The sequence below is a fragment of the Geotrypetes seraphini genome, chromosome 3, assembly GCF_902459505.1.
Source record: "Geotrypetes seraphini chromosome 3, aGeoSer1.1, whole genome shotgun sequence".
Classification (NCBI taxonomy): Eukaryota; Metazoa; Chordata; class Amphibia; order Gymnophiona; family Dermophiidae; genus Geotrypetes; species Geotrypetes seraphini.
This window is the reverse complement of record NC_047086.1, coordinates 144,589,801-144,603,939: the sequence shown is the minus strand read 5'-3', so window position 1 is coordinate 144,603,939 and position 14,139 is coordinate 144,589,801. Positions and strand designations below refer to the sequence as shown.

The 14,139-nt window shown below is 42.9% G+C and overlaps 2 protein-coding genes across 3 annotated transcripts in view; one reads left to right on the top strand and one right to left on the bottom strand.

Annotated features, from left to right (window-relative positions):
• The window catches only part of LOC117357948 (WAP four-disulfide core domain protein 3-like), a 138,939-nt gene that overhangs the window by 95,343 nt on the left and 29,457 nt on the right, over window positions 1-14,139 (bottom strand). Inside the window, exon 3 of one of the 2 annotated variants that reach the window (XM_033939230.1) lies at window positions 4,902-5,009. The exons of the other annotated variant lie outside the window; for it this stretch is intronic. Within the exon in view, the coding sequence (XP_033795121.1) occupies window positions 4,902-5,009 (108 nt within the window). The remainder of the gene's footprint in view (window positions 1-4,901; window positions 5,010-14,139) is intronic. 2 annotated transcript variants of the gene reach the window in all.
• LOC117357949 (unconventional myosin-Vb-like) overlaps window positions 10,973-14,139 on the top strand; it is a 67,325-nt gene continuing 64,158 nt past the window's right edge. The window contains exon 1 of the mRNA XM_033939239.1: window positions 10,973-11,086. The gene's annotated coding sequence lies outside the window, so the exon portion shown is untranslated. The remainder of the gene's footprint in view (window positions 11,087-14,139) is intronic.

Here is a 14,139-nt window from a genome sequence, read left to right as displayed (position 1 = left end):
TGTGCTAAAGGAGGACAAATCCTCACCATTAAAACACGCCTGATGGAACATAAATCCTGTGTTCATACCAAAAATGAATCCTCCCCTTTGGTACGGCACTGGAAACTTTGTGGCCATACCTTGGGGGATCTTAAATGGAGAGTAATGGATATGGTTACAGTAGGGTGGGAGGGTGGCAACATCGAAAGAAATTTAAATTTAAAAGAACTGAGATGGATGTTTTTGTTGAAGTCTATGAACCCGGAAGGTCTCAATGAGACCTCTGACTAGTTAGCCCAAGTAGATTTATAAATATATTCTCCATTTGGTTTATGCATTCCCTTTAAGGAGATTCTTGGGTTATTTCATTCATTTTTTTGATCCCGGATGTGATATTTTAGTGGGTGTAAGAACGCTGCGGCCATATTTCGTTGGATGCCGACAGCTCAGTAAACAGCCAGGAAAATTGATGCAGGTATGATTCTCTTTAATTGTCACATCTTCTGTGATATAATTTAGATTTTAACCCCTCTTTTTTTGTTTTTTCTCTGTAGAGCCCCCAGCCTAGATAAAGTGTGGCGAAACGCGTTGGCCAGGGGAGCGTTAAGTGAACGCTGAAGCGTCTCTCCAAGCGGTAATGCTGGAGATTAACAAAAAAATGAGACTGCTTCATACCTAAAGCTAAGTTATTTAATCAATATATTATTTATATAAATTAAGACACTAATTAAAAATTATTTATGAACGTTTCCCAAAAAAAGGGATGTATGAGGAATTGCCTGACCTAAGGAGCTAGTTGCCTCCAGGGGTCATCCTGATATCCCAATTACAACAAGAACTGATTGTTTTGTGAATATTACACCTCATTTGAAGTTTTGACGGTTCCCCTTCACATTTGGTGAGGATGGCTCAATATATTGTGAATAAGGAATTATTTAGCTTTTCGGAAGAAAGAAGAACAGAATTAATAAATAGACCTACTCTATGTGATGGAAATGCTGCCACTGTGGGATCATCATCGTGGTTTGATCTGGAAAATCAGCATATGAAATTGATTAGGGCAGAACTGCACGCTAATACCCTAGCCCAATATGTGGCAACTGGCATGATCCTAGGGTGCTTACGGATTCAGAAGGGACCCACACTGTTTGCTCAAAATCAACAGTTTAAAGACAAATGGTGTTCTATTCTCAATAAGTGTAGTATGGACTTAATACTGTTAATTATTGAACAAATCACAGCATTAGAACAAGAGTTAAAACACAATATTGAGGAATTGAAAATCGTAATTAAACAAGCCAGTGGGAATGATACAGAATATGCCACACTGGAGAGTGATCATAACCAAAAAATGGAGAATTATAGGGAATCCATTAAGCAAACCAAACTAAAAAAATGCCGACGGCTCAGTAAACAGCCAGGAAAATTGATGCAGATATGATTCTAAACTAAACTAAACCTTAAGTTTATATACCGTGTCATCTTCACAGAAGTGGAGCTCGACACGGTTTACAGGAATTAAAAGCAAAGAAAGGAGCTCCAATGGAAGGAAGGAGGGCTAGGTAAACAGGAAGGGGAGGGGGGGGAGGGAGGGGGAAGTTACATTTTGGAGAAAAGCCAGGTTTTCAGATGTTTTCTGAAGTGTTGTAGGGAGGTCGAACTCCGAAGATGGGCAGTAAAGCTGTTCCATAGTTCGGTGATCCTGAAGAGGAGGGACGTTCCAAGTTTTCCTGTGAGGGAAATGCCATTTAGAGAAGGGAAGGATAGTTTGAATTTCTGAGAGGATCTGGTGGAATGAGTACTCGAGAGCCAAGATAGAGGAAAGAGGGGAGGAAGGATGCCGTGAAGAGATTTGAAGGTAAGACAGGCGCATTTGTAACGAACCCTGAGGAAGACTGGGAGCCAGTGAAGCTTAGACAGAAGAGGGGAGACATGGTCGAATTGGCCTTTTGCAAAGATTAGTTTAGCTGCGGTGTTCTGAATCCATTGAAGTCTGGTGAGGTTTTTCTTTGTTAGGCTTAGGTAGATGGAGTTGCAGTAATCCAGTCTGGAAAGGATGATGGATTCTCTTTAATTGTCACATCTTCTGTGATATAATTTAGATTTTAACCCCTCTTTTTTTGTTTTTCTCTGTAGTGCCCCCAGCCTTGATAAAGTGTGGAGAACCGCGTTGGTCAGGGGAGCGTTAAGTGAACGCTGAAGCATCTCTTCAAGCGGTAATGCTGGAGATTAACAAAAAAAATGAGACTGCTTCATACCTAAAGCTAAGTTATTTAATCAATATATTATTTATATAAATTAAGACACTATTTAAAAATTATTTATGAACGTTTCCAAAAAAAGGGATGTATGAGGAATTGCCTGACCTAAGGAGCTAGTTGCCTCCAGGGGTCATTCTGATATCCCAATTACAACAAGAACTGATTGTTTTGTGAACATTACACCATATTTGAAGTTTTGAAAGGAGGACAAAGCCATAGCCGACAAACTGAACACGTTTTTTGCATCTGTATTTACAGAAGAAGATATACGCAACTTACTGGAGGATGACAGGCTATACCTAGGAAACGAAGATGGGAAATTGACTGGGTTGACGGTCAGTCTAGAAGAGGTATACAGGCAGTTTGATAGGCTCAAGAGCGATAAATCCCCGGGACAGGATGGCATCCATCTGAGGGTAATCAAGGAATTGAAAGGGGGTTATTAGCTGAACTGCTTCAACTAATAGCCAAATCTGTCGATCAAATCGGGCACAATTCCGGAAGACTGGAAAGTGGCGAATGTTACGCCGATCTTCAAGAAAGGTTCGAGGGGAGATCCGAGAAACTACAGGCTGGGGAGTCTGACCTCGGTACCGAGAAAGATGGTACCGAGAAAGATCCTTTATCAGCGCCTCGCTGATAAAGGATCGCATCATTGACTACCTTGATGGACACAATCTGATGAGAACCAGCCAGCATGCCTTCAGCAAAGGAAGATCTTGCTTGACGAACTTGCTGCACTTTTTCAAGGGAGTAAACAGGCAAATAGAAAAAAGGTGACCCGGTCGACATTGTATATCTGGATTTTCAGAAGGCGTTTGACAAGGTCCCGCATGAACGACTACTTCAAAAAATTGCGAGCCATGGGATTGAGGGTGAAATACACATGTGGATCAAAAACTGGTTGGCAGATAGAAAGCAAAGAGTGGGGGTAAATGGACAATACTCGGACTGGAAAAGCGTCACCAGTGGAGTGCCACAGGGTTTGGTGCTTGGGCCTGTGCTCTTCAACATATTTATAAACGACCTGGAAATTGGAACGACAAGCGAGGTGATTAAATTTGCAGATGATACGAAGTTATTCAGAATAGTAAAGACGCAGGACTGCGAAGACCTGCAACAGGACATAAACACGCTCGAAAAATGGGCTGAGACATGGCAAATGAAGTTTAAAGTGAACAAGTGTAAGGTGATGCATGTTGGTAACAAAAATCTTGTACACGAATACAGAATATCTGGTGCAGTACTCGGAGAGACAACTCAGGAAAGAGACTTGGGAGTACTGGTCAACAAGTCGATGAAGCCATCCAAGCAATGCGCAGCAGCGGCGAAAAGGGCAAACAGAATGCTTGGAATGATTAAGAAGATCGGAGAAGATTATCATGCCACTGTACCGGGCCATGGTATGCCCCCACCTGGAATACTGCGTCCAGCACTGGTCGCCGTACTTGAAGAAGGACACAGTACTATTCGAAAGGGTCCAGAGAAGAGCGACTAAAATGGTTAAGGGGATGGAGGAGTTGTTGTACAGTGAGAGATTAGAGAAACTGGGCCTCTCCTCCCTTGAGAAGAGGAGATTGAGAGGGGACATGATCAAAACCTTCAAGATAATGAAGGGAATAGACTTAGTAGATATAGACAGGTTGTTCACCCTCTCCAAGGTAGGGAGAACGAGAGGGCACTCTCTAAAGTTAAAAGGAGATAGATTCCGTACAAACATAAGGAAGTTCTTTTTCACCCAGAGAGTGGTGGAAAACTGGAACATTCTTCCGGAGGCTGTCGTAGGGGAAAACACTATCCAGGGATTCAAGTCAAAGTTAGACAAGTTCCTGTGGAAATACAACGTATGAAGGTAGGGCTGGTCTCGGTTAGGGCGCTGGTCTTTGACCTGGGGGCCCCCGCGGGAGTGGACTGCTGGGCACGATGGCCCACTGGTCTGACCCAGCAGTGGCAATTCTTATGTTCTTTTGCCAAAAAGGAAATACATTGTTGCAGAAAAAAATAAAACAATCTGATGATGTACCAACATTGATTTGGTATGCCCAGCATATACCATCAGATTTCTTTCATGCTCTATAGAGTTTAAGCAGGATTAAGACTGCAAAAAACACAACTGCAGTAATACCAAGTTAATTAAAATTTTGGTATCGGCAGTACGGTAAAAACCTCCAAAGTGGCTTACAATTCTAAAAATTGGAGAGAAGGAGTCTGCGATTTAAAGACAATAACATGAAAATAAGGATAGGGGGTAGAACTACAGCACTACACCCCCCACCAAAGATGTTTCTGCATTTAGTTTAAGCTTCTTTCATGCACATATGAATGCAACCATTGCTACAGCTCTGCGTTACTTGTCTTCTGTAATCCCTCCCTACACCTTCCATGGGAATGTCATTCATTGGATAAGTCATTCTTACCTGTGTCAGCCTTCTCCACTGCTAACTGCATTCTCTCTATCCTGTTGTTTTATGGTTTTCATATATTATTAGTGTATGGTTAAATTTTGTTACCTGTATTTTTATAATTTGGGATGTTTCAGTGTAAGCTGCATAGAAATGTAGGATCCTTCATCCAGTCTATTTTGGTCTTTACCTATTGTCTGTTAGTATTTTAATATAAAATTGCTCTAGCATGGTTTTTGTGAATAGGTGTCTTCCTTACTCTGATGATCGATATCATCTGTATCACTATCTATTTCCTCTTCTTCCACATCTACATTTCCTCGTGTCAGGATGAGGTTAGAAGGGCCCAATTCTAGATCATCAAAGCCTAAAACAAGATAAAGAACACAAGTTAAGTCATACCCTCTGCTTTCTTCTGCCTCTATAAACCCTTGGCAGGAAGAGGACAACAAGTATATGCCAAACTATCCAACTTGCATAATAGAGAATTTGACCCTATATCTCAACTCCTAATACATTAGGAGAGGCTGAATGCATGGTCATCACAGCCCGAAAGCAGAGACTACAAACACAAGCAATGACATGTGGCAATTTTTTAACATCTCACCTCTCTCCCAGTTCCAAATACAAAAGGTTCAATTTAGAATCAGAAACTAAACTAAAACTTGGATTTGTAGACTGGCTCATCACCAAAATGGAGCTCGACTCTGTTAACAATAATTAAAAGATACATGAGAAAAGGAAAAGAAAAAAAGAAAAATAAATAAGAGAAGATAGATCAAAAAAGGCCAATAGGAGTGATTTTCAAAAAGATTTGCAAACAGATTTGTTTTTAAAGTTTTGTGAAATGATTAGAAGGAGCCAAGACCCCATAAAGTAACTGGCAAACTATTCCATAATTCCGTTAATTTAAAAATGAAAGATTGGCTAAGTTTCCTAACAACTTTTATTCCCTTAATGAGGGAAAAGAGAGTTTGAGACTTTGGGTACTTCTTGCAAGATAAGATCTATGATCATTCCAAGAAAAGGGGACCAGAGGAACAAAAAACCCAAACAGAATCTTGAAAACGATACATGTACATTTGAAATTAATCCCAAGATGAACAGGAAGCCAATGTAGTTTTATGAACAACAGGGATACATGATCAAACTTACTTTTCCCGAAGATCAGTTTAGCGGTGATATTATGTATCAATTGTAGCCTAAGTAGGCCGGCCTTAGTTAATCCCAGGTAAACTGCATTACAATAATCCAACTGGGCCAATATAACAGATTGAACCAGGACTAAAAAATGCTGTTGATGGAAGAATACTCTAATTTTCCTAGGCATATGAAGGCTAAATAAGCATTTCTTTATAAAGGAGTTTATTTGGTCCTTGAAAGTAAGCGAAGTCTATAAGTAAACCTAATATCTTGGAGGAAATTCGATCTGCAAAGACACCCCAGAATCCAAATTCACAACTGATGGAAGGTAGTTTAATTTTGGGCCTAATCACAGGAGTTTAGTTTTTGCAGCATTAAATTTCATTTAGACCAACACTGCCCAAGATTGAAGTTTGGAAATACAATGATTTATATTAGGAACCATTTTAAAAAGATCGGAATCAACCTCAAGCAAAATAAAGATATCGTCAGCATAATTAAATAGATATGATATAGATATAGATATAGATGTAGATATGATATAGATGTTATAGACTCATATAGATGATATAGACCAGGGCTGCCCAAGTCTGGTCCTCGAGATCTACTGGCAGGCCAGGTTTTCAGGATATCCACAATGAATATGCATAAGAGAGATTTGCCTGCACTGCCTTCTTGGTATGCAAATCTCTCTCATGTATGTTCATTGTGGATATCCTGAAAACCTGGCCTGCCAGTAGATCTCAAGAACCGGACTTGGGCAGCCCTGATATAGATTCATATAGATGTTAAATAGAATTGGAGGCGAGGGGGGTGCTGTTGAGCCCGATGAAGATGGCTGACTGAACATTCAGCTCCAGCAACCCTCCCTGATCATCTTTTTTTCTCTCTGGCTGCTCTATTCTGGTGATTGCTATCTCCATCCAGTTCCATCCGCACTTTTATATCATGGCTACCACCTCAAAAGGTAAAAGGCACAAACCTGACCCTCTGTCTCCAGCAAAAACATCAACATCGGAGACACCTGATAAACCGGAGGCTCCCTCCATGTCTGACTTATGGAATATAGCAAAAAAGAAAACCCTATAAGATATATAGCCAATAAAAACTATAATCAGAATACTCCTAGAATTGGCTAAGTCCCCTTGTGCCTGAGCCAGAAGTCTGTAACTGTACTAAATACAAGGACAGTAATGGAGTTAAGGTCAAAGATATCAGTATGAGCCCACCATGAATCATGGGAACCTTTTGGCTCAGGATAAGTCTCACAGGTGACTGGCACCAGACGTACGTCTAAATGAGAATTGCATCATAAGAACATAAGCAGTGCCTCCGCCGGGTCAGACCATAGGTCCATCCTGCCCGGCAGTCCGCTCCTGCGGCGGCCCAAACATACATCATACAATAACTGTGAGAATGGCAGCTTTTTACATTTTTTCCATTGACATGAATGGGTGAAATCTGAATTTATGTTTGTAGCTCCGCCCACGTGTGCAGGTGGGCCGCGAGACCCCCAGAACATATCATCCCAGGTAGTGAGGGATCAGCATACCAAGTTTCGTTCAAATCGGTCAAGCCGTTTTTACGTGATTGCGGCACATACACACATACATACCTCCGATTTTATATATATAATGAAAACTAAGGAAAATATTTGAATGGTGGTTGAAGATTTACACATGCATAATTCTAAATTTCAAGTTTAATAAATACTAAAACATTTAAATTAATAAGTTAATGTATAACATCTAAAAGTTAGTCTGAATAAATATGAAAATCCATTAAAAGGATTATATTGTGCAAATTGTGCTAGATGTGCAAATCTGCCCAGACCCTGAGAAACAAATAACTACAGTACAATAACAGATTGTATGCTCATGAAAAGTGCCAGTGCCAGCACCAATACAAGAATTTCTACCTATGAAAGCAGCAAAATATTTCTCGTTAAAATAAAGTGCAATGACTCAAGTACCAATCCTGAATTTCAAACATTCAAATGCAAATATAAAAAATATATATGTAAACTAGCTGATTACCCGGCGTTGCCCGGATATTTATTTATCCCAAAATGTCCAACCCCCTACATGTCCCACCCCCCTATGTCCCACATGTCCCACCCCCACGTAACCCCCCCCCACATGTCCCATATGCCCCACCCCCATGTCCCAACCCCCTACCCTCCACATGTCCCAAAGGAATGTCCCTCTCTATGGGGCTGAACTTAGACTTAAACCGCATCGGGAGTGTCAGTCTTTATCTCTGCGAGCCCGAAAACTATGGGTTGGACATTAATATCTGTCGCTTTTGATAATTTTAACATATCACCCCCTTCCCACCCCCACAGTATTTTACCCCGTCCCACCTGCACAATATTTTTCCCCAGATAGTAAGTCTTATGTGTACCAAGTTTGGTTGAAATCTCTCCATGCGTTTCAGAGTTATGCTGAGTATTCATCTGTGAGCCCGAAAACACTATGGGGTAGATATTAAATCTGTCATTTTCAATCATTTTTACATATCCCCCCCTTCCCACCCCCATAGTGTTTGTCCTCAGATAGTAAGTAATGTGTATGTCAAGTTTGGTTGAAATCTGTCCATGCATTGAAGAGTTATGCTGGAACATACATACATACACACACACACATATATTCAAATTATAATGTGAAATATTTGACAAAATGAATACAATACAACAAACGCAAAACTTGATTATAAACAACATTTTTAGTTTCACCTCCAGGAGCAAGAACATATAAAATCTTGGGTGAACCCACCATTGAGCAAGCAACATAGAGTTGTGGGCCGCGAGACCCCCAGAACATATCACCCCAGGTAGTGAGGGATCAGCTTACCAAGTTTCGTTCAAATCGGTCAAGCCGTTTTTGAATTACTGTGAGAATGGCAGCTTTTTACATTTTTTCCATTGACTGGAATGGGTAAAATCTGATTTTCTGTTTGTAGCTCCGCCCACGTGTGCAGGTGGGCCGCGAGACCCCCAGAACATATCACCCCAGGTAGTTGGAATTACTGTGAGAATGGCAGCTTTTTACATTTTTTCCATTGACACGAAAGGGTGAAATCTGATTTTCTGTTTGTAGCTCCGCCCACGTGTGCAGGTGGGCCGCGAGACTCCCAGAACATATCACCCCAGGTAGTGAGGGATCTGCATACCAAGTTTCGTTCAAATCGGTCAAGCCGTTTTTGAATTACTGTGAGAATGGCAGCTTTTTACATTTTTTCCATTGACATGAATGGGTGAAATCTGATGTTCTGTTTGTAGCTCCGCCCACGTGTGCAGGTGGGCCGCGAGACCCCCAGAACATATCACCCCAGGTAGTTGGAATTACTGTGAGAATGGCAGCTTTTTACATTTTTTCCATTGACACGAATGGGTGAAATCTGATTTTCTGTTTGTAGCTCCGCCCACGTGTGCAGGTGGGCCGCGAGACCCCCAGAACATGTCACCCCAGGTAGTGAGGGATCTGCATACCAAGTTTCGTTGAAATCGGTCAAGCCGTTTTTGAATTACTGTGAGAATGGCAGCTTTTTACATTTTTTCCATTGACACGAATGGGTGAAATATGATTTTCTGTTTGTAGCGCCGCCCACGTGTGCAGGTGGGCCGCGAGACCCCCAGAACATATCACCCCAGGTAGTGAGGGATCAGCATACCAATTTTCGTTCAAATCGGTCCCACAGCTTTTTACATTTTTCCCATTGACTTGAATGGGTGAAATCGGAAGTTCTGTTTGTAGCTCCGCCCACGTGTGCAGTTGGGCCGCGAGACCCCCAGAATATATCACCCCAGGTAGTGAGGGATCTGCATACCAAGTTTCGTTCAAATCGGGCAAGCCGTTTTTGCGTTGGCAGCTGTTTTACATTTTTTCCATTGACATGAATGGGTGAAATCTGATTTTATATTTGTAGCTCCGCCCACATGTGCAGGTGGGCCGTGAGACCCCCAGAACATATCACCCCAGGTAATGAGGGATCGGCATACCAAGTTTCGTTCAAATCGGGCAAGCCGTTTTTGCGTTGGCAGCTCTTTACATTTTTTCCATTGACATGAATGGGTGAAATCTGATTTTCTGTTTGTAGCTCCGCCCACGTGTGCAGGTGGGCCACGAGACCCCCAGAACATATCATCCCGGGTAGTGAGGGATCTGCATACCAAGTTTCGTTCAAATCGGTCAAGCCGTTTTTGCGTGATCGCGACACATACATACATACATCCGATTTTATATATATAGATATCACTCATATGACCCAACTATAGTGGCTAATAAAGCATCGGTACTATAACATATAACTATAACATATAACCAGGGCTCAGACTATTACCAACCCCACACATATACACACACAACACCACTCAAACCAAGAACATATCGTCATTCATCACCACTCGACAGAGCTCCGTTTCGTATCTTCATCAGGAGCAGGTTGCCAAATAATATAATATAATGGCCCAGTGGGAAACACCGACAACCAAATTTCACAGTTAGTCAGTCCAAAGTTTCAAAACCTCCTTTTACTAACCTCGCGGCGCCGTGGGGGGAGGGGGGGCGCGGGCCTCACGGGTCTGACCCGTGCGGCCTTGGGGATCTGGGGTCCATGTCGCTCCGTGTCCGTGCTGCTTGTTGCTTCTGGCGCTGGCGGACCTTGATGGGTTTTAGCGCTGACGGATCCTGTACTGAGACGGATCCGTCGGTGCTGGAGTCTCGTCGGGGCCTGTCGGCGGTGGGAGCTGCGGGCAGCGCGGTCGCGGACCGGCACGGGCCTCGGGTTGTTGGGGCCATGTGGTTTTGAATCCGTGGGGTTCGTCGGGTGCGTGGGGTCCGCGCTTTGCCCCTTCCCCGGAGCCGTCTCTAATTCAGCTCTGGCAGACTCTCATTATCATCTACAAATCCTCCCTGCACGGTAAGGGGCCTCACTCCTGCATTCGGATTGCTCAGGTTTGTTCCCTCTCCCTGTTTATTTCAGCGTGCTGCTCTGCTTGTTTTAAAAGTGTTTACTTGTCATTAGTCACGCTTTACTGTGCTTCTGACTCACATATTTAAACTGGCTGCTTTTAATCAGCCATTGTTGCTTTAAGGATGTTTTCTTTAGCTCTCACAATTAACCCTCTTGATCCTGCTGCTTGCAAAACTCATAGAGCTCACCCAGGGCTTCTCTTCCATAATCTTTCTATACTGGTTGCTGGTGTGGATTTCTGTTTGGCTATCTTTTTCCTGCTACTCCAGCCTTCCACAGCTAGTGCCTTTTGCCTTAGTGCAATGGGCCTTCCTCTCACCATACCAGGTATGTCTCATTGCTATATATGCTTTTACTTTATTTGCATAATTGGGTTTAATACTGCTTCTGCTTCTTCATTGATGACACTACATACAGCTCAGTACTTTTATCTCTTGATATCCAACACTGATCTAGATGCTCTAAAGCCCATGCAGATTATTTTATATTTTGTACAATGTCCTTATCTACAACCTCTTTAAATGTCAAAGGTCTTAACAATATGATCAAGAAGCATAAAATATTATCTTATATTGATGATCTTAAATCAGATATCATTCTCCTACAAGAGACTCATCTCAATGACTCAGACTCAGCCAAGTTCATTAAACAGGGATTTTGCCCTCCTGTATTCTCTCCTGCATTGAATGGGAAGAATGGTGTCCTTACTTTAATAAGACAACACCCATCCATTTCCCTTATTGCCAGCTCTCATGATACATATGGACGATGGGTAAGTACCAAATTATCAATCTCCAATCGCAACCTGCAAATTATTAATATCTATGCACCAAATTTGGATTCCCCAGATTTCTTTCACAATTTAGCTAATCATATTTTACAGGATCCTGACACTCCTGTCATTGTTGGAGGAGACTTCAACCTTATTCTTGATCCATTGAAAGATAGAAAATCACATGCCATATATAAAAAACCTAAATCATGGTATGCCCTACATGATATTTTGTCTCAGCTACAATTGACTGACCCCTGGAGGCTTCACCATAATGACTCTGATCAATATACCTTTTTTTCTGCCCCTCATTCCACCTATTCCAGGATTGATTATTTTCTTACCAGCTCCTCTCTCTTGCAATATATCACCGCTTCTCATATCCACTCCATTACTGTCTCTGACCACGCTGCTATCTCTATCACATGCTCTCATTTTTCTCTCATACCTCGTAGCAAACAATGGAGGTTTAATTCCTCACTTAAGAACATAAGAAGTTGCCTCCGCTGAGGCAGACCAGAGGTCCATCTCGCCCAGCGGTCCGCTCCCGCGGCGGCCCATCAGGCCCATTGCCTGAGCAATAGTCCCAGACTATCCCTATAACCTACCGCTACTCTTATCTGTACCCCTCAATTCCTTTATCCTCTAGGAACCTATCCAAACCTTCTTTGAAGCCTTGTAACGTGCTCCGGCCTATCACAGCCTCCGGAAGCGCGTTCCATGTGTCCACCACCCTCTGGGTGTAAAAGAACTTTCTGGCATTTGTTTTAAATCTGTCCCCTTTTAATTTCTCCGAGTGCCCCCTTGTACTTGTGGTTCCCCATAATCTGAAAAATCTGTCCCTGTCTACTTTTTCTATACCATTCAGGATCTTGAAGGTTTCTATCATGTCTCCTCTAAGTCTCCGCTTTTCCAGGGAGAACAGCCCCAGCTTTTTCAGTCTGTCAGTATATGAGAGGTTTTCCATACCTCTTATCAGTTTAGTTGCTCTTCTCTGGACTCCCTCAAGTACCGCCATGTCCTTTTTGAGGTACGGCGACCAATACTGGACACAGTACTCCAGATGTGGTTGCACCATTGCACGATACAGTGGCAGGATGACCTCCTTTGTCCTGGTCATGATACCCTTCTTAATGATACCCAACATTTTGTTTGCTTTTCTTGAGGCTGTGGCGCACTGTGCCGACGCCTTCAAAGACGTGTCCACCATCACTCCCAGGTCTCTTTCAAGGTTACTTACCCCTAGCAGTGATCCTCCTATTTTGTAGCTGAACATTGGGTTCTTTTTCCCTACATGCATGACCTTGCATTTCCCTACGTTAAAGTTCATTTGCCATTTTTTGGCCCATTCTTCTAGCGTCGTTAGGTCCCTTTGCAGATCTTCGCAGTCTTCCATGGTTTCAACCCTGCGGTAGAGTTTGGTGTCATCCGCAAATTTAATAACTTCGCAATTTGTTCCCGCCTCCAGGTCATTAATAAATATATTGAACAGGAGCGGTCCCAGCACCGACCCCTGCGGAACTCCGCTCGTGACCCAATGACAGTCTGAGTAATGGCCCTTCACTCCAACCCTCTGTTTCCTGTCTGCCAGCCAGTTTTTGATCCATCGGTGGACCTCCCCTTGCACCCCATGTTTCCACAGCTTTTTAAGCAGTCTTTCGTGCGGTACCTTGTCAAAGGCTTTTTGAAAGTCAAGGTAAATGATGTCAATGGATTCCCCTTTATCCACCTGTCTGTTTACCCCCTCAAAGTTTGTGAGGCATGACCTACCCTTGCAGAAGCCGTGCTGGCTCGACTTTAGCTGTCCATTGTTTTCTATGTGTTCAGAGATACTGTCCTTAATCAGTGCTTTCATCATTTTTCCCGGGACCGAGGTCAAGCTCACCGGCCTGTAGTTCCCCGGGTCCCCCCTTGAACCCTTCTTGAAGATGGGCGTGACATTTGCAATTTTCCAATCCTCCGGGATTTCTCCAGTTTTTAAGGATAGGTTACATATTTGGCGAAGTGGCTCTGCTATTTCGTTCCTTAGTTCCTTGAGTACCCTTGGGTGAATGCCGTCCGGACCTGGCGATATGTCGCTCTTTAGTCTGTCTATCTGCCTGAGGACATCCTCTTGGCTTACCTCTAGTTGGACCAGCTTTTCATCCCAATCCCCATTTACGATGTCCTCCGGTTCCGGAATATTGGATGTGTCCTCCCTCGTGAAGACTGACGTGAAGAACTTATTTAACCTGTCTGCTATCTCTTTTTCCTCTTTTACCACTCCTTTTTTGTCCCCATCATCCAATGGCCCCACTTCTTCCCTTGCCGGTTGCTTCCCCTTCACATATCTGAAGAACGATTTGAAGTTTGTTGCTTCCTCCGCCAGTCTCTCCTCATATTCTCTTTTAGCTTTTCTAACCACACGGTGACACTCCCTTTGGTGTTCTTTGTGCTCCTTTTGGTTGTCCTTTGTTTGGTCCTTTTTCCATTTTTTGAACGATGCTTTCTTGTCACTTATCGCCTTTTTCACTGCAGTTGTTATCCACGCTGGGTTTTTTGTTCGGTTTTTTTTTGCACCCCTTCCTGAATCTGGGGATGTACAGGTTCTGTGCCTCTTGCACCGTGC